Source organism: Prunus dulcis, chromosome 2 (genome assembly GCF_902201215.1).
Source record: "Prunus dulcis chromosome 2, ALMONDv2, whole genome shotgun sequence".
Taxonomy (NCBI): Eukaryota; Viridiplantae; Streptophyta; class Magnoliopsida; order Rosales; family Rosaceae; genus Prunus; species Prunus dulcis.
The window spans coordinates 24,915,358-24,939,876 of NC_047651.1; the positions used below are offsets into that span (position 1 = coordinate 24,915,358).

Below are 24,519 nucleotides of genomic sequence, written 5' to 3' on the forward strand. Positions count from 1 at the left end.
AAGTCATGTCCCGAGAAAATATATGACCTTTACAGGAAATTAAGATACCAAAAGTATGGTAACCGTCGATCCTGCTGACCGGTATGCAGAGTCAACGGCCTTGATTGAGTTCGGGTGAGCCGGGTAGCGTGAACCCGAACTGAACCTGCATGTCGACCCGCGGGTCGCGCATGACACGCATAGTGCCCGCTTCAAATGTTTTTTTTACCCCTCTGGTATGATCGATTAGAATCTCAAACCTCAAACCTCCTCCTCTCTGTCCATCGATCGAAAACCTCTGCAACTTCTCATCTCTCTTGATCAGAACCTATAAAACCTCTCATCTCTCTCGATCGAAACCTCTGAAAACCTCTCACCTCTACAGTTGCTGTCTCCTCTTTTCTGTCGCTGGGTAAGGATTTTGTGCTAGATTAGGGTTTCGATTGGGGGTTTTTTACTAATTTTAGGGTTTTGATAGGGTTTTCTGCTAAATTGGGGTTTTGGTTTTGAGTGGGTTTCTCCTAAATTAGAGGTCGGCTACATTAATTTGAGGGTTTAAGTAGGGTTTAAACAAGGTTTTTGGTTTCTGAATTTCATATTGATGGGGTTTTTTCTATTTTTGGACAGAAGCAAGTTGAGGTAGGGTTTTGCTGTGCTGGAACTGTTGGTGCTGCTTTTGAGGTATAATTGAACTTTAATTATGTAATTAAATGTATATGTTGATTGTCTGTTAGAATTGATTGAGACTGCTAGGGTTTAGCTGTTCTTTTCTGTGTTGGAATTGTTTACATGGTTTTCTGCTAGGATTGAGTTTAAATGCATGTGTTTTTTACTTGATTATATGGCTTCTGTTTTAATTAAACATGTCTAGTCTGATGTTTAGTTAGGATTTTTTGTTTTCTTGAATGATATATGTTTAAATGGCAGCTTTTTTAATGAAAAATGTTTAGTCTGGTGGTTGGTTAGGATTTTTTGAATGAAATATATTTAGCTTGCTGATTGATTTTGGGCTTATTAAGGCAGTTGAGGGGGCAGGTTTCATCGATTTTATCCATGAGCCTCAACCCAAATTCAAGATCCCTAATAGGGATCCTTCACATAGAGTAGACAAATTAAACATTGAGATCCGTCACATATAATTATACTAGCTATAATCTTTCTTGGTCTATTAAGGCTTTTGGGGCATGAGATTAAATTCATCCAAGCTTATGGAATATAACCCAATATAATGTCATTAAGGTGTTTATACTCTGCTTATCAGTTTCCACTTTGACACAGTACATGTGATTGTACTTTGTTTTTGTGTTGTCCCTGAAATGGTACATAACATATTTAACACTTACGTTATTTACTAACCATCTGAAATTTGGGGTTTTCTTTAATTCTTTTGAAGATATGGAAGCTCTGGCTCTAGCTCCGGCCCCGGCTCCGGCCCCTCATGTAAGTAACTCATTGCCCATTTTATTTCAGATATTGCAAGGCTGGCCAGCAGTAGTATAACTAGACACTAATATTTCTTCTTTCTTTTTTTTCTTTTTTTTTATAGACTCCACATGAACCGTTGAACAATTTGGTGCGTTGGCCAATAACTGAGGACCTTAGGGAGGCATTAACTAGGATAGGTTTAGGATTCTTTGAACGTTTTAAGTTCCAAATGAGGTTGGATTGTACCATGGTAAACGCTTTGCTACGACACTATGATCGTAATTTAAAGTGTTTTACCTTTAATGGTTATTCACTCTATTTTAGTTTAGTAGATGTCCTTCTCATCACCGGTATGCCGATTGACGGTAGACCGGTTATTGGCAGGATAGGGAAAACAGAAACTTTATTTTTGAATGCTTTTGGTATCGATCCTCCTCCAGCATCTTTGGATGGAGGGAGGATTAGGCTTAGTTGGTTAAGAGAACATTATAGTAATAACCCAGTACGTCCAGATGAGGATGGGTGGGCACACTATCTTAGAGCCTATCTCATGTATGTCATTGGGTCATATATAATACCCGATGACTGCACTGGGTTAGTTTCTGCCCAGTATTTGGGGCTCTTGGACAATCTTCAGGAGGTTGGCAGCTATGCGTGGGGCGCAGCTGCATGGGCGAGCTTGTACAATTCTTTGGATCGAGGAATCGTAAACGGCTTGGCATACGCTCTCATGGTAAGTATTTGATGATTCAATATCAAACAACACCATTCTCACTTTAACTAAACTTGGGTTTGATGTTTTAACTTCTCTACTTTCCTTATCTTTGTTTATTACTTGCCCAGGTTTTTGCTCTGGAGCATATAAAGCCACTACGCATAAAGCTGATAGGAGAGACAGTGGATCTCCCGATGGAGTGTCCATTAATGGTGCCGTGGTCCCACCTTCTCCATAAACGCTTGAATGGGAACACAGTTCCCAATTTTGGATCCTATATGGAAATTCTGGGGAACGCAACTGATGAAAATGTAAGTCTTTAAAAGACTTATTTAAATACAGTTCTTATTTAAATGCAACCAAATTTTGGAGCTATAGTTCTTTATTAATTTATTTTGTATTTTCTATTGTAGTTCATACAGCAGCCTTATCAGAGGCTTAGCCATACTCTTCTAGGGGAGGGTTATGAGCGTTATGCCCTTCAGCTGGCTAAGGCATGTTCAGTCACTCTCTGCATCAATTATCACATAATCGTCCCTCACAAACCAAACAACTATGCTAGGCAATTAGGTTTTGAGAATATAGACCTAGATTCAATAGCAGAGCTTCCTGATGTGGTGGTTGAAGTAAGAAAGAAGGGGCCAAAGAAAGATTTAAATCTTGCTGACCACGGGCACTTTCCCCTGTACATTAACAGCTGGGTTGGCAGGTTTCCTTTGAGAGGGCCGCGGATAGGTAAGTGCATTCTGGTTTCTTTAATTTTTTTTAATAATTCTGATTTTTTTAGCCGCACGGCTCCACATTTTCTTTTAATATTATTTTTTTAAAATTTCTGATTATTTATTTATTTTTGTTTGGTTACCTCCAGCTGGTTTAGTAGGTCCTCCATATGCTGTGGAATTGCCAGCGCATGACGTGCCTGTGCATGCCCTTCATGACGACCCACAACTGCCCCCGCATGATGAGCAACCAAAGTCCCTAAAACCTAAACCCAGGAAGAGAAGAAGGGAAGTTCTGCAACCTAGTTCTACTGCTGTCCCGTCAGCATCTCATCAGGCAGAGCCCTCCACCTTGCCTGCACCTGAACAGCTGACTTGTGTTGAGGAACCGGTTAGGCGTAGATATAGTCTTGCCTTTTTTCTTATGCATCTCTCTTTTTAGGCTTGCAATCATTAAGTTAGCCTAGCATGCCTTTTATTTGAATTTTGAAGTATATGAAATTTTGTTGTTCATGGATTTTGTTACAATACTTAAAAGAACATGAGGTTAATATAGTGGGATTAAATGAATTATTAGTTAAAAGATTGAGTGGCTTAGTTGATTGGAAAATGCTTTTTGGTTCATAATTCACTAGCTAAAAGAATGTAACAATAGAGTAAACCGGTTTTAATAGATTAAATTAGTCACAACTTTGTTCATTCAAATGTGGATTAAAATGAAAATGGTCAGTGTGGTGAGACTAAACTGGGCATAGCATGCCTTTTTCTTATTTATTTCTCTTTTTAGGCTTGCGTCATTAAGTTAGCCTAGCATGCCTTTTATTTGAATTTTGAAGTATATGAAATTTTGTTGTGCATGGATTTTGTTACAACTTGTATGTAATGTATGTTGTTTTTTTTTTTCCTTTTTCTTTTTAGTGACATTGAATATTAATAAGGATGTAAATGTGCCAAATCATAAAAGGTATACTGGGATTGTCATATAATGCGATTTTGAAATTATGTTACCCATACTGATTGTTGATGTGCCTAATCTTAATAAACAATATTTTGTTTTTATGTTAGGAGGGGTCACAAGTTGTTGACAGAGACACGTTTGAGAATGCTGACGCTGCAACATCTCCATCATGCAATCCTCCACTTCCGGCATCTCAAGATCAACAATCTGATGCAGTACCAGTAGAAGTTGCAGAAGCGGCAACACCACCAGTCTTCAATTCATCGCCTTCCATAGCTACCAACTTAGAATCTGAAAACAACCCATCATCACAGTTGCTTCAAACCCCAATTGGTTGGCCTCATGATGGCGAACTCACCCTCAACTGGGTCCAAAACCTCATGTCGGTCTTCGACTGGGCTTCTAGAAATCTTAAGCCGACTCAATTGCCAGACGTGTTTCCTGTTGAGGTTTTTGATAGTTTGGTCATTTGTGCCTCCCAGATCCTCCAAAAAGAGGCCAATTGCGTCACCATTGACAACTTAGCCTCAGAATCCACAGTCGTCGTCGTCGGAGACCTTCACGGGCAGTTGCACGACCTTCTTTTCCTTCTCCGTGATGCTGGCCTTCCCTCGGAAAATCGATTCTTCGTCTTCAATGGAAATTATGTTGACAAAGGTGCTTGGGGTTTTGAAACTTTCCTAATTGTGTTAGCTTGGAAAGTGTTCATGCCAAAAAGGGTGTATCTTTTGCGTGGAAGTCATGAATCAAAGTTTTGCACTTCTATTTATGGTTTTGAGAAGGAAGTGTTGACAAAATATAGTGATAGAGGCAAGCATATGTATCGTAGATGTCTTGGGTGCTTTAAAAGTCTTCCTTTGGCTTCCCTCATTGGTAAACATGTGTACACTGCACATGGAGGTATATTTCGCCACATCCCTGTGATCCCCAAGAAATCAAAGGGAATGAAGAGTCGTAGGATGGCTTTCAATCCTGAATCCAATTCATTATCTTTGGGATCTTTTGAAGAACTAAATAAGGCTAGAAGATTAGTTCTTGATCCTTCATGGGAGGGTTCCAACTTAATTCCGGGCGATGTGATGTGGTCGGATCCTTCAAGGACTCCGGGTCTTTCATTTAATATCGAGAGAGGAATTGGTTTGATATGGGGTCCTGATTGCACTGATGATTTTCTCAAGAAATTTCATCTGAAGTTGATTATCAGATCGCATGAAGGCCCTGATGCACGAAAAAAGAGACCAAGTCTTGGTGGAATGGATGAAGGGTACACCATCGATCACATTGTGGAGTCAGGAAAGCTGATCACTTTGTTTAGTGCTCCAGACTACCCACAATTTCAGGGGACAGAGGAGAGGTACAAAAATAAAGGGGCTTACATTATCTTGGAACCCCCTAATTTTGATGATCCTGTATTTCGTAGTTTTGAAGCAATTACTCCAAGACCAAAGGCAGATCCCTTTTACAATTTTGAAGATGTGACTGATGCTGATGAAGAGTTGGGCTTGGCATCAATGGTGACCAGTTCGTGAAGGTACATTATCACCTCTATACTTTTTAAATATATATATTTGTATAATATGTTTCCTTTGGAGTATATGTGCCATTTCTTTTCTCTTCAATTGTTTTTAGTTTTTATATTGCTCTGGTTAAAAAAGATAATTTACCAACAGAATATGACTGTGAAATGAAAAATAAATATATTGCTGTACTAAAAAAACTAGGCTCTGTATTGATGCCGTAATCATTGGAAGTTTGATTTTACACATCTAACCTAGAAACAGTGGCTTTCTAAAAAAGAATTATTAATAATAATAATAATAATAAAAGAAACAATGGAAATAGGTTACTATTAACCAGAGTAGTTAAGAATACGATCATCTGAAATTATACTAGCAGTGTGAGTGGCAATTGGGAAATGTGTGAACTTATTGGTATAATTTTGAAAGGGATGCAATTGGAGATGCGATATTACCTATAATCTGTTTGTGACATTTAAATTCTTATAGAGCAACCACGAATGTGGTTTATCATAGCAAGATGAACCAGTTTCAATTTTTTATAATTCTTCAATGTCAATCATGTGAGGTGCGTTGTGCTCTGCTTTCCATATTAACCACTTATTACACGTTGAACAGGTTGAACTTGCTCACAAGTTTGAAGGACAGGAGCATTTTAAGAATGATGAACACCCACAGTTTTCGTTGATCCAGGCCAGGGAAAAAGGAAGAAGAAAGAATCATTTATTTCCTGGATCTTATTATTAGTATCACAACTTTTATTTCTTTTAATACATGCACAATTTTATGAATTTCAGAGGTAAGTTACAGCATGACCTTGGATGCTAAGCCTTGTCTGTTGACGAGAGGAAACAAATATTAAAACTGGTTTTGTAGGTGAATCGGTGCCTTTTGCAGCATATGCTGGTTTATTATTAGTTCACACTTTTTATTTCTGTTAATACATGCACAATTTTATGAATTTCAGAGGAAGTTACAGTATGACCTTGGATGCTAAGCCTTAGTCTGTTGACGAGAGGAAACAAATACTAAAACTGGTTTTGTCGGTGAACGGGTGCCTATTGCAGCATATTCTTCATCCTTGGGAAATATAACTTTCCAGGGTATCGCTGTTCATAAACTGACATATTACTGCCATGAAGTGTATAGCTCCACTTTCATCCACTTTCATCTCAACATCAAGAAGGAGACACAGCTCCACATGTAATGCATAATTTGTGTTGCCACACATCCGATTTTATATACCTTTGTATATCCAGTGGCAACAGGTGTATGTACTATTGAGAAAAGATCAATTACACAGGACTAAGTGTCCAGTTAGATCCAGTGAGATCCAAATTCAACAGCTAATATTAATGCAAATGATTGCCCACCGTGATGAGAAAAAACAACCGACGGGATCTGAAAAATATAGTACTCGATACATATCACCATCATCTTTTAATTTACACAGGACTAAGGTTGCTGCATGCCGACTGATAATGTGGACGATTTTATCAATTTTAATGCCCCACCCAAATGTTATCACCCACCGAATCTTATAACAACTCTGTTTTGGCCTTTGCCTCCTTACTTTTCATGCTTTTCACTTTTTTTTTTTCTTCTTTTTCACACACACACACCCCGGCACAGCATAGAACACGATCTTCGGACTAGCAGTTCTTGTAATGATTTACAACAGTCGTGGCCCAAAACCCAATACTGCTATATATATTCAATGGGATTCTGCAGACTGGATATGAGACCAGTATTCCTTGACAAGCTGCCCAAATAGTGAGCCTTCTCTTTTCATTAACTTCATTGGCTCATCATACTCCACTAGTTGTCCTGAAATAGGCGAAACCATTTTCATTCAATGTTTCTCCGATATTTTTCCAACGATTAGGATTGAACAAAACAACTGATATATAGATGTGCATTTAACTAATGAAACTCACCATCACTAATGGCAAGAACCATTGTGCAATCCATCACAGTCGGTATCCTGTGAGCTACCGTAATCACGGTACAATATGCAAATTCAGTCCGTATAGTTTTCTGTAGAATCATATCGGTGGCATTGTCGATCGATGCGGTTGCTTCATCAAGCACCAGTACCCGACTTCTCCTCAAAAGAGCACGCCCCAAACAGAACAATTGCCTTTGTCCCATGCTCCAGTTTGATCCATCATCTACAACTGCAAATCAGGTCATCAGTTGCTACCGCTGATCACAATTAACAGGCCAAATTGCACATCACACACTGACATATCAACACTTACCTAAGGAGTCTAAGCCACCTTTCTCCTGAACAGCATCTCGAAGCTGACATTTCCCAAGAACCTTCATAATGTACAGAGAACTCTTTGCTTAGAGAAATTTGCAACCATACTTTCAACATTCAAAACCGAATATTACAGAAAACAAGCATTATAGGACTTGACTAATACCTCCCATATTTCCTGGTCTGAATGTTGGGATAAGGGATCCAAATTGTATCTCACAGTCCCATTGAAGAGAGTAGGATCTTGAGGTATTATTCCAAAACGTGACCTCAGATCATGAAGTCCGATTGTAGAGATGTCAATGCCATCAACTATAATCTTCCCTCCAGCTGGCTCCACCAGACGAAACAGAGCACCAATGAGAGTCGACTTCCCACTGCCAGTTCGACCAACAATACCAATCTTGTGTCCTCCTTCAAAAATGCAACTGATCCCACGAAGAACAAGCGGTGTATCGGCCCTGTATCTAATCTGTTTTGATATCAAAAGTATCAGTCATCTACTTTAACTCTAACCTTGTTTAGTTATAACACAAAAGCTGCCAATATTTACCTGCAAATTTTGTATCTCCACTTTACCAAAAACTGGCCAGTTGGATGGGGGACGGCTTCCTTCTACTATTTCAGGGGCTTCGCTCGGTATATGGGTGTATTGATTTAGTCTTTCAACAGAAATGATATAATTTGCTATAGTGCACTGGTTCTGAATTGAAAACATCAAGGAAACGTTTAATGAAAGACCATATGAAAGTGCCATTCCAATGAATCCTGCAGTGACACAGTAAATTGTATAAGGCTCGTTTTGACAACAACAAAAATTGTACAAGGCTCCATAGCTTAAATTATGCTACAAATATAAATCATCTTTAGTGATTTTCTGTGCAACAAAAGGAGATGTCTAAAATACCAGAAGATAGCAACAATGACTTCTTTCCTCTTTAGCCAGGCAATTCCAGGAAAACTTAAAAACTTACCAGAGCTAAACGTTCCAGGAGGAAGCAAACACATGCATAGTGCTGCTGAAGAAAGAACTGCTGCACTGAGTATTTCTAACCGTTGGATCAGCCATTCATTTGCCGCGAAACTGTGAAAAAAAGGACTAGCATTTGTGTCAATGAGGTCAAAATTCTTCGCCAAGAACCGCTCTTCTTCATTGAAAGCTCTTATTGTAATGGCTCCTGAGACAGACTCCGCTAGATGGTTTGCTACGTAGGACTTGGTTGTGCCATTGATCCGCATCAACTCTTTTCCAGTGGAAAAATAGTATTTCTGAAAATAAAAAATGTTGTATTTAATCAAGTTATTTTCAAAAGAAAGCACATTTCTCTGCTCTTTCAATTTCATATTCAGATACTTCCTAAATTCCTAATAGATAGAAGTATAACCATTCTTAACATTAACATGTGAATTGCATCGTGTAGCCAGTTAAACGAATATAGTAGCTTCTGCCGTATAACATATAAAAGAACCTTGTATAGTATTACCTGTAGACAAATTGCCAGATAGACCATTGGTATGGAGACAAACAGGACTTGCCAGGTAACAACAGCCAGTACTCCGAGATTGGAATAAGCATTTATGGTAGCCCCACAAGCAAAGACCAGGCTGAATGGAATATCAAGGTCTATGATACTCAGATCAGATGAAACCTATTCAAGAAAAATGTAATACATAAATTTATTAGTTGCTTGAGTTCCTCCTAATCTGTACCCAAACTTTCTGTTTGAAATGCATACCCGACTAAGTATCCTTCCCAGAGGTGTTGAGTCATAAAACGACATAGGCGCACGAAAAAGGGAATTTAGTAGCTGTGAGAATAAAGACTGAGATGCCTCAAGACCCAGAACAACTGTTATAAGAGATCTGAACAGTAAAATAAATGTTGCAGAAAATCCAATCAACAAGTAAACCATGATCAATCGCAATGTGCTAACATCGGGATTATCCACATTAGCAGCCATCCACGAGTTCTGTACAATCTGACTAATAACAAAAATAAGGTGTAAAAGAACTGCTGTTGAGAAGTACAAGAACCCATTTTTCTGTTTCAGATACTGTATGAATGGCTTCAACCCTATGTCTCCCGTTTCTCTCTCTTCTTGTTTAATCAATTGGTCACCCTTAGATGATCTAAGTTGCTTTTCTACATATGTCTTCTTAATCTCTCTGGACGATATTCCATTTTGGGCAGAAGTGGCATCTGCAACCCTGTCAGAACCAGCAGTTTCTTTGTGTGCATTAACAAGGTCCTGAAATTCTTGGCTTGAGTCCAATAGACGGTGATAAGGAGCTGCATATAGGATTTCCCCATCAAGCATCAACTGTCAACAAAATTGAACTTGATGTTATTATGCAGGAGTAACAGCTTGTGCTAAGTGACTAACTAGTCATATACAGAGCTGAAACACAACGCATGATAAAATAACTACAACCCTCGTAGGTTGAATGAAAATGGGTTCTCTTTTTTGCTACAATCACAATGTGCAATTGGCTGAAGGGAGAGTAGAATAGGAAATGGCTAGCCCCTGCCGATTAATAGATTTGAAATAAATTGATTTATGGAAAGAAATAAAAGAAAAATGGAGAAATAGCTTAGAGTTAATGGTAGACTAACCAAAACAGAATCAAAAGCAGGCAGGAAATCAACTTGATGGGTCACAAGTAAGACAGTCTTCCCTGAAAGTGCTTCCATAACATATTCCTGCCAACGTACAAATTAGCTTTCACTAAAAGCCAGAAGTTAATAAAGAAGGGCACTGCCCATGTTAGGAAAGTGTATTTACATTGAATAAGTTTGTAGCAGTATGTGCATCAACTGCACTGAATGGATCATCCAAGAGATATATATCAGCATTCTGATAGAGAGCCCGGGCAAGCTGAATTCGCTGCTTCTGACCACCACTCAGATTGACCCCTCTCTCCCCTATTTCAGTGAGGTCACCATAAGGAAGCAGCTCCAGATCCTTTACAAGTGAACATCTCTCAAGTGTCTCTCGGTATCTTTCACTATCCATAGCAGAACCAAACAAAATATTTTCTTGTATCGTCCCTGTTTGGATCCATGCTGTTTGAGAAACATAAGCAATGGTCCCAAAAACTTGAATCTGAAAGTCATAAAGATAACTTAATGATGATAATTTTAGAAAGCCTGTGGGACTTAAAGTGCAAGTAATATCTGTTGAGAGAGTTCTGACAAAGTATAACTGTATTTTCTAGTTATCAAGGGAAAAAAAATAGCAACTTACACTTCCTCGAACATTTGGAATTTCTCCCAGAATTGCAGCTAGAAGGCTTGATTTTCCGGAGCCGACTTCTCCACATATAGCAACCTTTTCACCAGGCCTAACCTCTAAGTTTATATTTCTCAGGGTGGGCTTTGATATATTATCCTCCCATGAAAAATTAGCTGACTTGATAAGAATGGAGTGGTCTACATTCTCCATGTTGCATTTCCGGACATTTGCAGTCTGCAGTTCTGGTGCCTCGAGGAATTTTACAATGCGTTCAAATGCAACCTTGGCTTGAATGACAACCCCAATGACCTCAGGAATAGATCTAATGGGGTCCTGAACAAGGCGTAAAGTTGCCACGAAAGTGAAAACATTATTTGCATGCAACGGAACCTTGAGAAAATAACATGCTCCAAATGTAGCAGCAGAGACCAAAACAGGGGATGACCAAAAGAGGTAGGAATTATACGCTTTTCTTAACTGCACTGCCGATAACCATTTGTACTCCGCCTTCCTTAACTTTTCTATCGCATTCTTGAAATGGGTCTCCCATGCATATAGTTTTAACACCTTCATATTCACGAGAGCCTCAGAACTAGCCTTTAGCCTTTCATCTTGTGCCTCCATTAGCTTACTCTGAAACTTATGTTGTAACTTGGCAAGTGGAGCATTGCAAACCACAGTCAAAACTATCACCACCAACGCTGCCAATGTAGCTAGGCCAACAGCACGGAAAAGAATTACCAATGCAAGACAGAGCTGGAGGCTAGTGGTCCAAGTCTGATGGAACCAAAATGGGAATTCTCCAATCCTATAAGCATCCACTGTAACATAATTCATTATCTCACCACCTGAGTGTATTAACTTAGCAGCATTAGATAATCTTAATTGCTTCTTGTAAATGGCTGATGTGAGCAAAGACTTAACTTTCAAACCAATAAGCCTGGATCGTAAGTACCACTGCCTTTGTGACAAGGATTCAATTGTCTTTGAAAGGAAAAGTGTAATGGCTAACACATAACCTTCGTATCTGAAACTTTCATTTCCTTCAGCAACTAGAATGAAGGCATTTAGAAGCATAGGACCAGCAGAGACAGTGAGTACCTTTAGCAAAGCAAAGAAGCCAGACAAGAGAATCTCTTTCCAGTGGCATATGATTACTATCTTTAGTAGTGAAGGTTGGGAAGATGGTTGAATTTGTTTCTCTTTGTTTAGTTGCTCCAAGAACTGCAAATAACAACTTTCTGCTCGATCTTCCTCACGCAACTTGGGTATATCTTCTTCCTCTAGAGTTTTCTCCCTACCCTTTGTCATCAATGAATTTAGCCACCAAATTGAGGCTTTACTGAAAAATCCAGCTTTGCTAAATGGGGTAACATGAGCAATTTTACTGATGTCATTGGACTCGCCATTCAGAGGCGTATAAAGGCCATTTCCATTGATGCCCTCATCACCATCTTCATATGGATGCCCCTTATAAACACATAACAACAACAATGTTGCTCCTGGAAAAGACAGGACATCCAATACGGTCTTCACTGATAACTCTTTTCTGAAAATGGCAGCAAAAAGCGATAGAGCACAGACAATTGCAGAAAACAAGAATGCAAGGATAGATAATAGTCTTGCCGGTTGTCTTGGAAGTTGTTTTCCCCGGATGCTTACAGTCAAACCCACAAACAACCATGTGAGCCCTTGAAACAAAGCAAGTAGCCACCAATTCAAAGGCAAAGCGGTATGTGTATTCCTCAGCTTCTCTTCCAGAATCCAGATTCCCAAGCCCAAGTACACAATTCCAAGACAGCCATTAGCAAGGGCAGAGACTATTTGCAAACCCGAAAGGCCTTGAAATCGGGGTGGAATGTGACCTGTTTTTGATGAGGACTTGTGAAACATATTGAACAAGAGCGCAACTAGAAGCAAAATGTCAAACCCAATTATCAACACATGATTGGTGCATGAAGAAGGATGAATCATAGACTCAAGATTGGAAGTGCATGGCTTTCCAGCTGTGCATGAAGGACCAGATTCCCCACAAAATACAGTCCACAAATCCTCCATCATGCTTAAATTTACTCTGTAAGGTATACAATGCAAGAAGATATAATAAGAAACCTTGTCTAGCCAGCTTAAAAACAATAAGATAACTAATAAAATTTTGATGGAAAAATGAAAACTCAAACAAGACATCAATGCAGTACTTCCAATTCACAGATGAAACATAAAGCCAAAAGCATCTGAGACATTATTAACAAAGCTAAGTACGTAATGGGCACATAGTGATTGCCCCATACAACATAATTAGTTCACAATTAAGATTAAAGGGCATACCTGAAAATGGCCCAAGAACTGGACGCCCCCTTCCTCCTCTTAGGCCTAAGCTAGTTAGGCAAAATAGTTCACACAAAGAAAATGGTCCACCTACAAAACAACCAAACAATTCGTCACTGAGCTGTCTAAGCTCGAAAGTTAAGAAATTCAACCGTAGTGATACTGCATTCGTCAGCTTCTGTATGAAACTACGAACGTGGGAGAAAAAACAGAAACGTGCATTCTGGTTACGTGAAGCATTTGATTAAGATCCGTTCGGCATTAAAATAATAAAAGAAAACAGTCTCGTTTTTGTTTTGTGCTCATTCTTGACAAATAATTTACAGCGACCACAAAGTTAAACAATGAAAGAAGAAAACAGAGGCAACATTCAAAGACCAATCAAACAACTTCCCATATCATAGTATAAGAAAAATAATAATTAATAATGAGGGGTTGGACTAACCTGGAAACCCACGAAACCCGATGTCTTCAATGTCCTTTTGCAAACCCAGAATTTAATTTCTTTACTTTTTTAAGACGAAAGGTTGAAACTTGAAAATGGTTGAGTTTTTGGTTTCTTGAAAACAAAATGCGGTCTGTGATGGGTAAATGGGCTACAGGTTTGCAGCCCCGTGCGGTGTGTTAAAGACTGAGAGAGACAAAGATGGACTGAATGCTTTGCTATTGCTAGTTTTTATGTGTGTGTGTGTGTGAGAGAGAGAGAGAGAGAGAGAGAGAGAGAGAGAGACGTTATTCAATGTCGGAGTCGGATATCGTCATGGCTCACGTCTCGACTCTCCCAACATTTGCAGAGGGAAACAGACAGGTGGCTTATCGTCTCTTTAAAATGTGCGGGCTTTGTGCCTTCGTACGTTTCCTTCTCTCTGATTCTATAATAATATAAAAGACCTCGAGCCTAGCGGCTGTCCATATTTTAATAAAATGTTGCGTCAAATGAAAACAAAATAAGTCACCTTATATACATATATAGTACACGATCATATCAGAGAAATACAACGTATCAAACCAACTTTGGATAATATCTTTGTCTATAACAAAGAAAAAAATTCGTGGATGATAATTACAGAAATAACAATTATATTTTAAGGCTTATTTATTTGATGGAACATGTGTTAAGATTTATTCCAATAATAGTTGAGGTGATATAGACAATAGATGTGTGGTCATTGTATTCCAATAATATTTTTTCCCAGTTACTTATAGAGATATTTAGTGATATATCCATTTTTAGCACTAATATTATAAATAAATTCTACACAATTGAATTTCTATAAACAAACTCAAAAAAAACCCAAAAAATGATAGCTAGCCTTATTGAATTTAATATTGATTATTAAATTACTTTGATGCCCTATTGAGTGCTTTGGGTATTTTTATGAGATTTTGGGGTTGAGCTTGTTTTAAGAAATTGATGGCAGTTTTGTAATTTATAAGAAGTTAAAAGCTTTTTTGTTATGTTGTAAATGGGCTTTGGGTGTGTTTCTAAAGTCCATTTTATATAGGGTATTTTTATAATTTGGGCCCCCATATTAGATATAATAGTGAATCTCCCTTATTTATATGCATTATGCTTTCAAGCTAGCAAACACAATAAGTTGACCTGCAGATATATAATTTTAGTATGCATGCATTATTATATCAATATAGCAACCAGCAAACAGTTGACCTGTGGTTGGGAATTTGAGTTATGAACCCGAGCTAACAGAGTGTGGCCAGAAACTGAGATAATATGGAAATTGAAGGAGGTGGACAGGTATTTATTTCCACCGCCCAAAAAAATGCTTCTGCAGAAACAGCAAAACCTACTGAACTGCTACAATCAAACCAATCACATAGCTTCAGACAGAAAGCAACTTTTCTTTTTTTTAGTGAACTCTTCTTTTCTCCAGTGAGAGTGAGTAGGGATCTCAACCTCTACATTTAACATTCATGTAATATATTAATAGCAAGCTTTCAGGTTTCCTTATATTATTGGTCATAATTATTTTGTTTTGGGTGGTGGACTACATATATATAACATTGATATATATATAGGCAACGTGCATTCAGTGTTTTTGTTCATACCGGATTTGACTTACTTACCAAATAAAGATTGGACTTTTAGATACGCATCACCGTCATCTTTATCATCATTTTCCATTGCTGAATCACATGGACGAGTTTAGAACATGCATCTCTCTTATCTTTATGCGACAATTTGAAGACTAAAAATCATCACCATCTAATCTTTGTTCTGTTATAAAATAACCTGAGATATGTGCGGATATTGAGCTGTACGTAAAATAGATAAGACACAGCCTTTAACGAGGTTCGGCTATGCCTACGTCCTCGGAGAGCAGCAGCGGTAACCTTTCACTATAAAAATCTGTGGCTACAACTTTAGTGTTTACAACATATGTGGCTCAATGAATTTTCTCTCTAGGAAAATTTCTCTCTGCTTTCTCTTCTCTCTTTTCTTTCTTTTTCTTCTTCTCTTTTCTTTCTTTTTCTTCTTCTCTTTTCTTTCTTTCCGTTTCTCTTCTTATTTATAGGCTGAGAAAATCACTATTCATCACTATTCACCCGTGACAGACAAACTCTATCAAAGCCGCCAAATGAATAGTGAATGAACAGTAATGAATAGTTAGTGGGCTCCACATAAAGACTTTTATAACACTCCCCCTTGGAGACCACATGTCCCTAGATTGGTTGCCTCATTAAAACCGTGCTTGAAAAAACCCAGTGGGAAAATCTATGCGAAGGAAAAAGAGTACAACGTGCATATGTCCTATGTTAGAGGACTCTTAAATGCTCCCCCTGATTTTGCATGCTCCAACTTGATTGCTTGCAGAGTTGTTGTAATCCGATGCCATGCACTAACCTTTGGAAAGTATATTTCGGCAATGATTTAGTGAAGAGATCTGCCAGGTTATCACTTGAGCGGATTTGTCTGACTTTGATTTCTTGACTCTTCTGGAGCTCATGTGTATAGAAAAACTTTGGTGATATGTGTTTGGTCCTGTCACCTTTGATATATCCTCCTGTGATCTAAGCAATACAAGCTGCATTGTCCTCATTCAGAATTGTTGGAGTGTCTGTTGTTGAGGGTAGGGCACATGTGCTTCGGATGTGATGGATTACCGACCTTAACCAAACGCATTCACGACTGGCTTTATGGAGGGCAAGTATTTCTGAGTGATTGGAAGATGTGGCCACTAATGTTTGTTTTGTTGACCTCCATGAGATCGCAGTTCCTCCACATGTAAATACATATCCAGTCTGTGATCGTCCTTGATGTGGATCAGAGAGATATCCTGCATAAGCATAACCAATAATACTCTGGGCGTTGGTCGATTCACTGGAATAGAATAACCCCATGTCTGTTGTCCCACGAAGGTATCGTAGAACATGTTTGATGCCGGTCCAGTGTCGCCATGTTGGAGCAGAAATGTACCTTGCTAACAGATTGACTGAGAATGATATGTCTGGTCTGGTACATTGTGCTAGGTACAATAAAGCACCTATGGCACTAAGATATGGTACTTCTGGACCAAGGACTATCTCATCATCCCCTTTTGGACGATATGGGTCTTTCTTAATGTCAAGCGACCGAACGACCATTGGAGTGCTAAGTGGATGGGCTTTATCCATGCCAAACCGTTTCAATACTTTCTCAGTGTAAGTTGATTGATGCACCAAAATTCCATTAGCATTGTGCTCAATCTACAAGCCAAGACAATATTTTGTCTTTCCAAGGTCTTTCATCTCAAACTCACGTTTGAGATAATTAACAGTCTTTTGAAGCTCTTCAGAAGTTCCAATTAGATTCATATCATCGACATATACTGCCACTATCGCAAATCCAGACTTTGATTTCTTAATAAACACACATGGGCAAATAGGATCATTTGTGTATCCTTCCTTCAGTAAATACTTACTGAGACGATTGTACCACATTCGTCCAGATTTTTTTAGCCCATATAATGATCTTCTCAATTTAACTGAGAACATGCCCCGTGGTTTATTTCTGGCTGCTTCAGGTAACCTGAATCCTTCTGGAACTTTCATGTATATATCTGTATCCAATTCTCCATACAAATATGTGGTAATGACATCCATGAGTCTCATTTCAAGTTTTTCTGAAACCGCCAAACTTATTAGGTAACGGAATGTAATTGTGTCCATTACTAGAGAGTACGTTTCCATATAATCAATTCCAGGCCTTTGTGAAAAACCTTGCGCAACGAGTCGCGTTTTATACCTTGAGATCTCATTTTTCTCATTGCGCTTTCTTGTAAATACCCACTTGTAACCTACAGGGTTCACATTGGGTGGAGTTGGAATTATATGTCCAAAAACACTCCTTTTTTCCAAAGAATTTAATTCTCCCTGGATTGCATCTTTCCACTTAGGCCAATCTTGCCTCTGTGTACATTCATTAATAGAGCACGGTTCAATATCATCATCTTTTATGATTTCAGCAGCCACTGAGAATGCAAATATATCATCGATGATCATCTCATTTCTACTCCACAATTCATCAGTGGACGGATAATTTATGGAGATTTCTTGACTTTCAGGTACGGTTGCCACTTTAGGTGCACTTGTCATTTTTCTTTTTCTCGCTGGCCACGCTTGCCCCATCGCCCACGTTTGTGGATATTACCACGAGATGAAGTGCCATTCACTTCCTGAGATGCAGCATTTATTTCAGGAAGTGGCGCTGAGCCCGTTGGGCGAGGTTGGTGATTCTTTAATAATAGCTCATTATTCTGCTCAGCTAACAAGAGGCAAGATACAAGTTCCGAGTACTTCTTGAAACTGCTATGTCTGTATTGCTGTTGAAGGAGGACATTTGAAGCATGAAAAGTGCTCATAGTTTTTTCGAGCATATCCTCCTCAGATATATTTTCTCCACATAGCCTCATTAATGAGGTAATTCTGTGCATAGCAGAGTTATACTCGGACACTGACTTGTAATCTTGAAATCTCAAGGGGGTCCATTCGTATCTAGCTCTTGGAAGAGTCATCGTCTTCTGGTGATCGTATCTTTCACCTAGAGCTTTCCACAGAACCAACGGTTCATCAACCACCCCATATTCGCTTTTCAGCGCCTCATGGATGTGGCGGCGAAGAAAGATCATGGCCTTCGCATTCTCTTCAGGCGAAGCATTATTCTCATCTACAATTGTTTGTCCGAGGCCATTGGCTCGTAGATGAATTTTGGCATCCAGGACCCATGATAAAAAGTTGTCCCTGGAAAGGTCCAAGGCAGCAAACTCCAGTTTTGCCAAATTTGCCATCCAAAACTTTAGGCTTGAGATCTGAGACATTTAAACCACTTATTAATATGAATTTCTTTATTCATGTATATTAATTGATGATAAAAATAAATTGTCATGAATTAAATTGTTTGCTGTATGGACGTTAATCCCGCACCATATTTTAAATGACAGTAAATGCGTGGACGATGATTCCGCACCACCCTTTAAAGTAGGTTAATTTGCTGTAAAGTAAATTCACAAATTAAATTGCTGTATGGACGTTAATCCCGCATCATATTTTAAATGACAGTAAAGGCGTGGACGATAATTCCGCACCACCCTTTAAAGTAGGTTAATTTGCTGTAAAGTAAATTCACAAATTAAATTGTTGTATGGACGTTAATGCCGCACCATACTTTAAATAACAGTAAAGGAGACAGAGGAATAACCACATAGTGTTGAGTTGAAAAAATTTCAGAAATAAAAGGAGAGACTATCGTGCTGATAACGTGTTATAAAATAACCTGAGATATGTGCGGATATTGAGCTGTATGTAAAATAGATAAGACACAGCTTTTAACGAGGTTCGGCTATGCCTACGTCCTCGGAGAGCAGCAGCGGTAACCTTTCACTATAAAAATCTGTGGCTACAACTTTAGTGTTTACAACATATGTGGCTCACTGAATTTTCTCTCTATGAAAATTTCTCTCTGCTTTCTCTTCTCTCTTTTCTTTCTTTTTCTTCTTTTCTCCTTCTCTTTCCGTTTCTCTTCTTATTTATAGGCTGAGAAAATCACTATTCATCACTATTCATCACTATTCATCACTATTCACCCGTGACAGACAAACTCTATCAAAGCCGCCAAATGAACAGTAATGAATAGTGAATGAACAGTAATGAATAGTTAGTGGGCTCCACATAAAGACTTTTATAACATGTTCTTACTTTTCTTTTTTTCTCTGTGGCTTGTTAAAGGAAAGAAAATAAGTCAATGATTTGTTATTGAGAGATGTAGGAACTGGATGTAATTATTATATCATCAGTATCTATTTACCTAGAATAGCTATTCCTTGTATGTATATAATTCCTTACCTAGAATAGCTGCTCCATTCATGTATATAATTCCTGTTTCTGTATGAAGTTAAGATATATACAAAGATATCAATTTATCACGGTATCAGAGCTCTAGACGACTCTGAAGCACAAACACCTTCTGCTACAAACACAAACACACATATCAAACACCATAGAGACACAACAGCCATGGGTGAATCAAATACCACAAAGCCGACAGACACCTTCTCCAATCCACTCTCTTTACACATCTCCGACACACCTGGACTCTCCCTAGTTAACTTCAAGCTCGAATGCCACAACTATGGCCAATGGAGCAGATCTATGCATCTTAGCCTTAGCGCCAAGAACAAGCTTGGATTGGTTGATGGATTTGTCAAGACACCATCATCTGATGACTCAAAATTCCTACTATGGCAACGCTGCAATGATATGGTTTTGTCATGGATCTTGCACTCCCTACATCCTGACATAGCCAGCAGTGTTCTCTACGCTAAAACAGCGGCTGCTGTTTGGAATGATCTTCGAGATCGATTTTCACAGAGCAATGACTCCAGAATTTATCAGATTTGACAAGAAATTGTCGAGTGTCGACAAGGACAGCAATCAATCTCCATCTATTACACGAAATTGAAAGCTCTTTGGGATGAGTTAGCCTCATACCAAGAGCCTTTTTCCTGTAACTGTGAAGGAATGAAGAAACTTACCGAGAGAGAAGAAAAAGAGAGAGAGTGATGCAGTTCTTGATGGGCTTGAACGACACCTACTCTACGGTTCAAGGATCGATTCTGATGATGAATCCCTTGCCTGATACGCGCAAGGTTCACGGTCTGGTTCTTCAGCATGAGCGCCAAGTTGAGGTGACCAGCCGGAATGATAGTCTGATCACTTCCCATGCAATGCAAATCAGCCGTTCCTCAGTGCCTGGATCTTCACAACCCCGCAAATCCCTGAAGTGCACATATTGCGATGGAGATGGACATACGAAAGAACGCTGCTATTTCATCATCGGTTTCCCTATGGGCCATAAATGGCATGGGAAAAATGTCAAGCCCAGAAACCAACGTTACAGCCCAACAGTTCACAATGTTGAAATTCATCCGCCACCAGCCAAACATACTGACACTGCCAAGCCAACCACTGCTGATGGCCCAACCTTCACCAACGAGGAGTACCACAACCTTATTGCCATGCTTCGCAATAAAAAGGGTAACGGTCAGCCACTGGCACATGCAACAGGTATCATTACACCCACTTGTAATATTGCACAACATGATCCACATTCCACGTTATATTGGATTGTTGATAGCGGAGCAACAGATCACATTTCTCATTCGTCTCCTACACATAATCACACCGCAACGCATCATGAATTTGTTGGTTTACCCAACGGAGACAAAGCAGCAATATGCAACATTGGGTCTATTAAATTATCCTCCGATCTGTCTCTTGATGGAGTTTTACATGTTCCAAAATTTCGTGTCAACTTATTGTCTGTCAGTAAATTAACTCGGGCTCTACGATGTATTGTAATTTTTTTCTCCGGATTTTTGTGTTGTGCAGGACGTGGATACGAAGAAGACGATTGGCCTGGGCAAGCATTTTGATGGGCTTTACTACCTCCTGCCTACCCAAAACCCTCACCTCTCGAGTCATGTTCGTCGTATCTCCAATCTTTGGCATCAACGTCTTGGACATCCGTCCCCTGCACCCCTTCACCATTTATCCAAGACTATTCCCGAAATAATGTTTAATTCCCAGCATATTTGTGATGTTTGCCCTTTGGCTAAACAAACTAGATTACCTTTCCCTTCCAGTTCAATTAAAACAGTTGCACCTTTTGATCTTATTCATTGTGATATTTGGGGACCTCACAACACCCGTACCCATTCTGGGGCACGTTACTTTTTGACGATTGTTGATGATTTCACTCGTTTCACATGGGTTCATCTTCTGCATTTTAAATCTGACACACAACCCATATTGCAATCATTTTTTTCTTGGGTTAAAACTCAATTTAATCGTTCCATTAAAACTCTTCGTTCTGACAATGGTGGTGAATTCCTATCCATGCGCTCCTTCTTCCTCACTCATGGCGCTAATTTTCAACATTCTTGCACATATACCCCTCAACAAAATGGGGTCGTTGAACGCAAACATCGCCATCTTTTGACCATTGGTCGCGCCCTTCGTTTCCAAGCCAACTTACCCTTACACTTTTGGGGCGACAGCCTTCAAACTGCGTGTTACCTCATCAATCGGCTTCCTACCCCCTTACTCTCTCATCACAGCCCTTATGAGCTCTTACATGGGACTTTCCCTCATTATTCGCACCTCCGAGTTTTTGGGTGTCTTTGTTATGCCACTAACCTTACACCCACTCACAAGTTTGACACTCGGGCTCGTCGTTGTCTTTTTCTTGGTTATCCTCTTGGTCAGAAAGGCTATCGCCTCTTTGACCTTGACACAAAGAAATTTTTTGTCTCTCGGGATGTTGTTTTTCATGAACACATTTTTCCTTTGTCTGCTCATCCCCCTGCACATCACCCTGACACGCCCACTCTTCCTATTCCTCCTTCCACTTCAGATATTTCTTTGCCCACTTCTTCTATCTTACACCCGGCCCAAGCTGACCCACCTTTCCCCCACCCTTAAGCAGATCTGGCCCAAGCTCACCCCGCCCCACTTTCCGCTCCTACTCCCCTTTCCGGCCCATCTTTTCCTTCTACCTCTTCACTCTCCATGCCGCCTCTCTCTCCCATTGATGGCGGCTCTAATCCTCCTCTGCCTTTGCTTGGCCCATCGTCCACCTCCCTTGATCCCTCCATGCCGTCGACCTCCTTGGATCTCTCCGTCCATCTCACCCCCACCGACCCCCCTCATTTACCTCGTCGGTCTGAGCGTGTCAAACGCCCTCCTTCTCATCTTTCGGACTATCAAGCCCATCACATGGCCTTGCTCACACCTGGGGTCGTCTCTTCCTTCACGTCTGGCACCCGGTATCCACTTCATAGGTATGTCTCTTACTCTGGCTTATCTCCTGCCTATCGGAATTTTGTATGTAATATCTCTCGGTTGGTCGAGCCCTCTTCATATGCACAGGCCTGTCAGGACCCCAAATGGGTTGCTGCGATGCACTCTGAGTTGCAAGCCCTTGAAGCCAACCACACCTGGTCTTTGGTCTCTCTGCCCCCCAACCATCGCCCAATTGGCTGCAAGTGGATCTTTAGAATCAAATATAACTCGGATGGCACAGTTGACCGTTTCAAGGCCCGTCTTGTTGCCAAAGGGTTCAATCAACGCGAAGGTATTGACTTCACCGACACATTTGCTCCTGTTGCAAAATTGATCAATGTCCTCTGCTTACTGTCTATTGCTACTGCTCACCATTGGCCTCTACATCAAATGGATGTCCATAATGCCTTTCTCCATGGCGACCTCCAAGAGGAGGTTTACATGTTACCCCCGCCTGGTTCTCGTCGACAGGGGGAGCATGTTGTATGTCGACTTCACAAGTCCTTATACGGACTAAAACAAGCTCCACGAAATTGGTTTCGCAAGTTTTCATATGCTATTTGTGGCATTGGTTTCAAGCAATCTCGGGCCGATTACTCTTTGTTCACACATGTACAGGGAAGTTCCCTAACTATTATATTGCTTTATGTGGATGATATGATAATCACAGGTAATGATGAAAAGGCAATCTGTAAACTGAAGCACTTTCTTGGCAGTCAATTCCGAATCAAAGATCTCGGATCCTTAAAATATTTTCTTGGTGTTGAGGTGGCACGATAAAAAACTGGGATCTCTATTTGTCAACGCAAGTATACGCTTGACATTTTGGAAGAAGCTGGACTACTTGGAGCTAAACCAGCCAAGGTTCCCATGGATCTTGATTTGATATTATCTCCTACAGGTAAACTGCTCAAAGACCCTACTCGGTATCGCCGGTTAGTTGGCAAGCTAATCTATCTCACAATTACCAAACCAGAAATCACTTATGCAGTCAACACCCTCAGTCAATTTATGCAAGAGCCTAAACGCCAACATCTTGAGGCTGCATATCGTCTTCTTCACTACCTTAAAGAAGCTCCAGGTCAAGGGTTGTTATTCCCTGTAGAGAACAAGTTAAAATTAATTGGCTATTGTGATGCAGATTGGGCTCGATGTCAATCGCACACCGATCAGTCACTGGATATTGCATCTTCCTTGGTAATGCACTAATGTCTTAGAAAAGCAAGAAACATGTTACAATATCACGATCATCTGCCGAAGCTGAGTATCGTTCAATGGCTGCAGCTACATGTGAACTCACTTGACTAAGATATCTGCTGCAGGATCTGCATGTTGCACATTATGAACCTGCAAAGTTGTTTTGCGACAATCAAGCGGCCTTATACACTGCAGCGAATCCAGTGTACCACGAACGAACCAAACACATTGAGCTCGATTGTCACACTGTTCGTGAAAGAATAGAAAGAGGTGAGATCAAGACTGGATATGTGCAAACAGGAGAACATATAGCTGACTTGTTTACCAAACCATTGAGGGCACCTGCCTTCAATTCACTTCTTGGCAAGTTGGGTGTCATCAATATCCACATTCCAACTTGAGGGGGATTGTTAAAGGAAAGAAAATAAGTCAATGATCTGTTATTGAGAGATTGTAGGAACTGGATGTAATTATTATATCATCAGTATCTATTTACCTAGAATAGCTATTCCTTGTATGTATATAACTCCTTACCTAGAATAGTTGCTCCATTCATGTATATAATTCTTGTTTCTGTATGAAGTTAAGATATATACAAAGATATCAATTTATCATGGCTCTGGGCCAACAAAAGCAATGGTAGAGTCCCTTTGGCACGATTAAATTGGCGTTTTGCCTTTGTGGCTTGCACTATAATTATAAGTTGCACTAACTATAATCCACTCATTATTATAGTCAATTATGGACAACCCAAACAAAAAACATATATTATAGTCAATTACGGGGTAAATGACAAGGAAGAAGTTACGTAAACATTTAGGAAGTTTCATGTTCATCCAAAAACAAGTT

General features: G+C 39.7%; 3 protein-coding genes across 4 annotated transcripts; 1 reads left to right on the plus strand and 2 right to left on the minus strand.

The window, feature by feature from the left end:
- The first annotated feature begins 226 nt into the window (after positions 1–226).
- On the plus strand, positions 227–6,639 carry LOC117619883 (serine/threonine-protein phosphatase 7 long form homolog). 2 transcript variants are annotated; one of them, XR_004584633.1, is made up of 10 exons: positions 227–391; positions 607–660; positions 1,373–1,419; positions 1,526–2,137; positions 2,248–2,430; positions 2,533–2,854; positions 2,988–3,229; positions 3,904–5,327; positions 5,932–6,185; positions 6,281–6,639. XR_004584633.1 is itself a non-coding variant. In XM_034349941.1 (9 exons), the coding sequence occupies exons 3-8, from the start codon at positions 1,375–1,377 to the stop codon at positions 5,323–5,325; spliced, it is 2,826 nt and encodes a 941-aa protein (XP_034205832.1). In that variant the 5' UTR covers positions 227–391; positions 607–660; positions 1,373–1,374; the 3' UTR covers positions 5,326–5,327; positions 5,932–6,304. The 2 variants fall into 2 exon arrangements, 1 of the variants encoding a protein (XP_034205832.1); XM_034349941.1 differs by having other exon boundaries at positions 5,932–6,304.
- A 1-nt stretch (position 6,640) lies between these two features.
- LOC117619881 (ABC transporter C family member 10-like) lies at positions 6,641–13,987 on the minus strand. The gene is made up of 13 exons (XM_034349940.1): positions 13,583–13,987; positions 13,138–13,227; positions 10,822–12,883; positions 10,360–10,680; positions 10,191–10,277; positions 9,313–9,897; positions 9,061–9,225; positions 8,551–8,845; positions 8,130–8,344; positions 7,743–8,048; positions 7,575–7,635; positions 7,251–7,490; positions 6,641–7,140 (listed from the first exon to the last, which is right to left on the minus strand). The coding sequence occupies exons 3-13, from the start codon at positions 12,868–12,870 to the stop codon at positions 7,028–7,030; spliced, it is 4,437 nt and encodes a 1,478-aa protein (XP_034205831.1). The 5' UTR covers positions 12,871–12,883; positions 13,138–13,227; positions 13,583–13,987; the 3' UTR covers positions 6,641–7,027.
- A 3,739-nt stretch (positions 13,988–17,726) lies between these two features.
- On the minus strand, positions 17,727–18,452 carry LOC117618453. The gene is made up of 2 exons (XM_034348018.1): positions 18,195–18,452; positions 17,727–17,957 (listed from the first exon to the last, which is right to left on the minus strand). The coding sequence occupies exons 1-2, from the start codon at positions 18,450–18,452 to the stop codon at positions 17,727–17,729; spliced, it is 489 nt and encodes a 162-aa protein (XP_034203909.1).
- Between the last annotated feature and the right edge of the window lie 6,067 nt (positions 18,453–24,519).

Bases quoted from the DNA above. Each gene is read 5' to 3' on its own strand.
- LOC117619881 (XM_034349940.1), bottom strand. From the start codon at position 12,870: ATGATGGAGGATTTGTGGACTGTATTTTGTGGGGAATCTGGTCCTTCA. The intron at 10,681-10,821 runs GTAAGTTGCTAT...TATGACTTTCAG, and splicing joins TTCCAAATGTTCGAGGAAGT to ATTCAAGTTTTTGGGACCAT. The intron at 7,491-7,574 runs GTAAGTGTTGAT...CCTGATTTGCAG, and splicing joins AGGTGGCTTAGACTCCTTAG to TTGTAGATGATGGATCAAAC.
- LOC117618453 (XM_034348018.1), bottom strand. From the start codon at position 18,452: ATGTCTCAGATCTCAAGCCTAAAGTTTTGGATGGCAAATTTGGCAAAA. The intron at 17,958-18,194 runs GTTCTGTGGAAA...CTCCTTCAACAG, and splicing joins GGGTGGTTGATGAACCGTTG to CAATACAGACATAGCAGTTT.
- LOC117619883 (XM_034349941.1), top strand. From the start codon at position 1,375: ATGGAAGCTCTGGCTCTAGCTCCGGCCCCGGCTCCGGCCCCTCAT. The intron at 1,420-1,525 runs GTAAGTAACTCA...TTTTTTTTATAG, and splicing joins CCCCGGCTCCGGCCCCTCAT to ACTCCACATGAACCGTTGAA. The intron at 2,431-2,532 runs GTAAGTCTTTAA...TTTCTATTGTAG, and splicing joins GGAACGCAACTGATGAAAAT to TTCATACAGCAGCCTTATCA.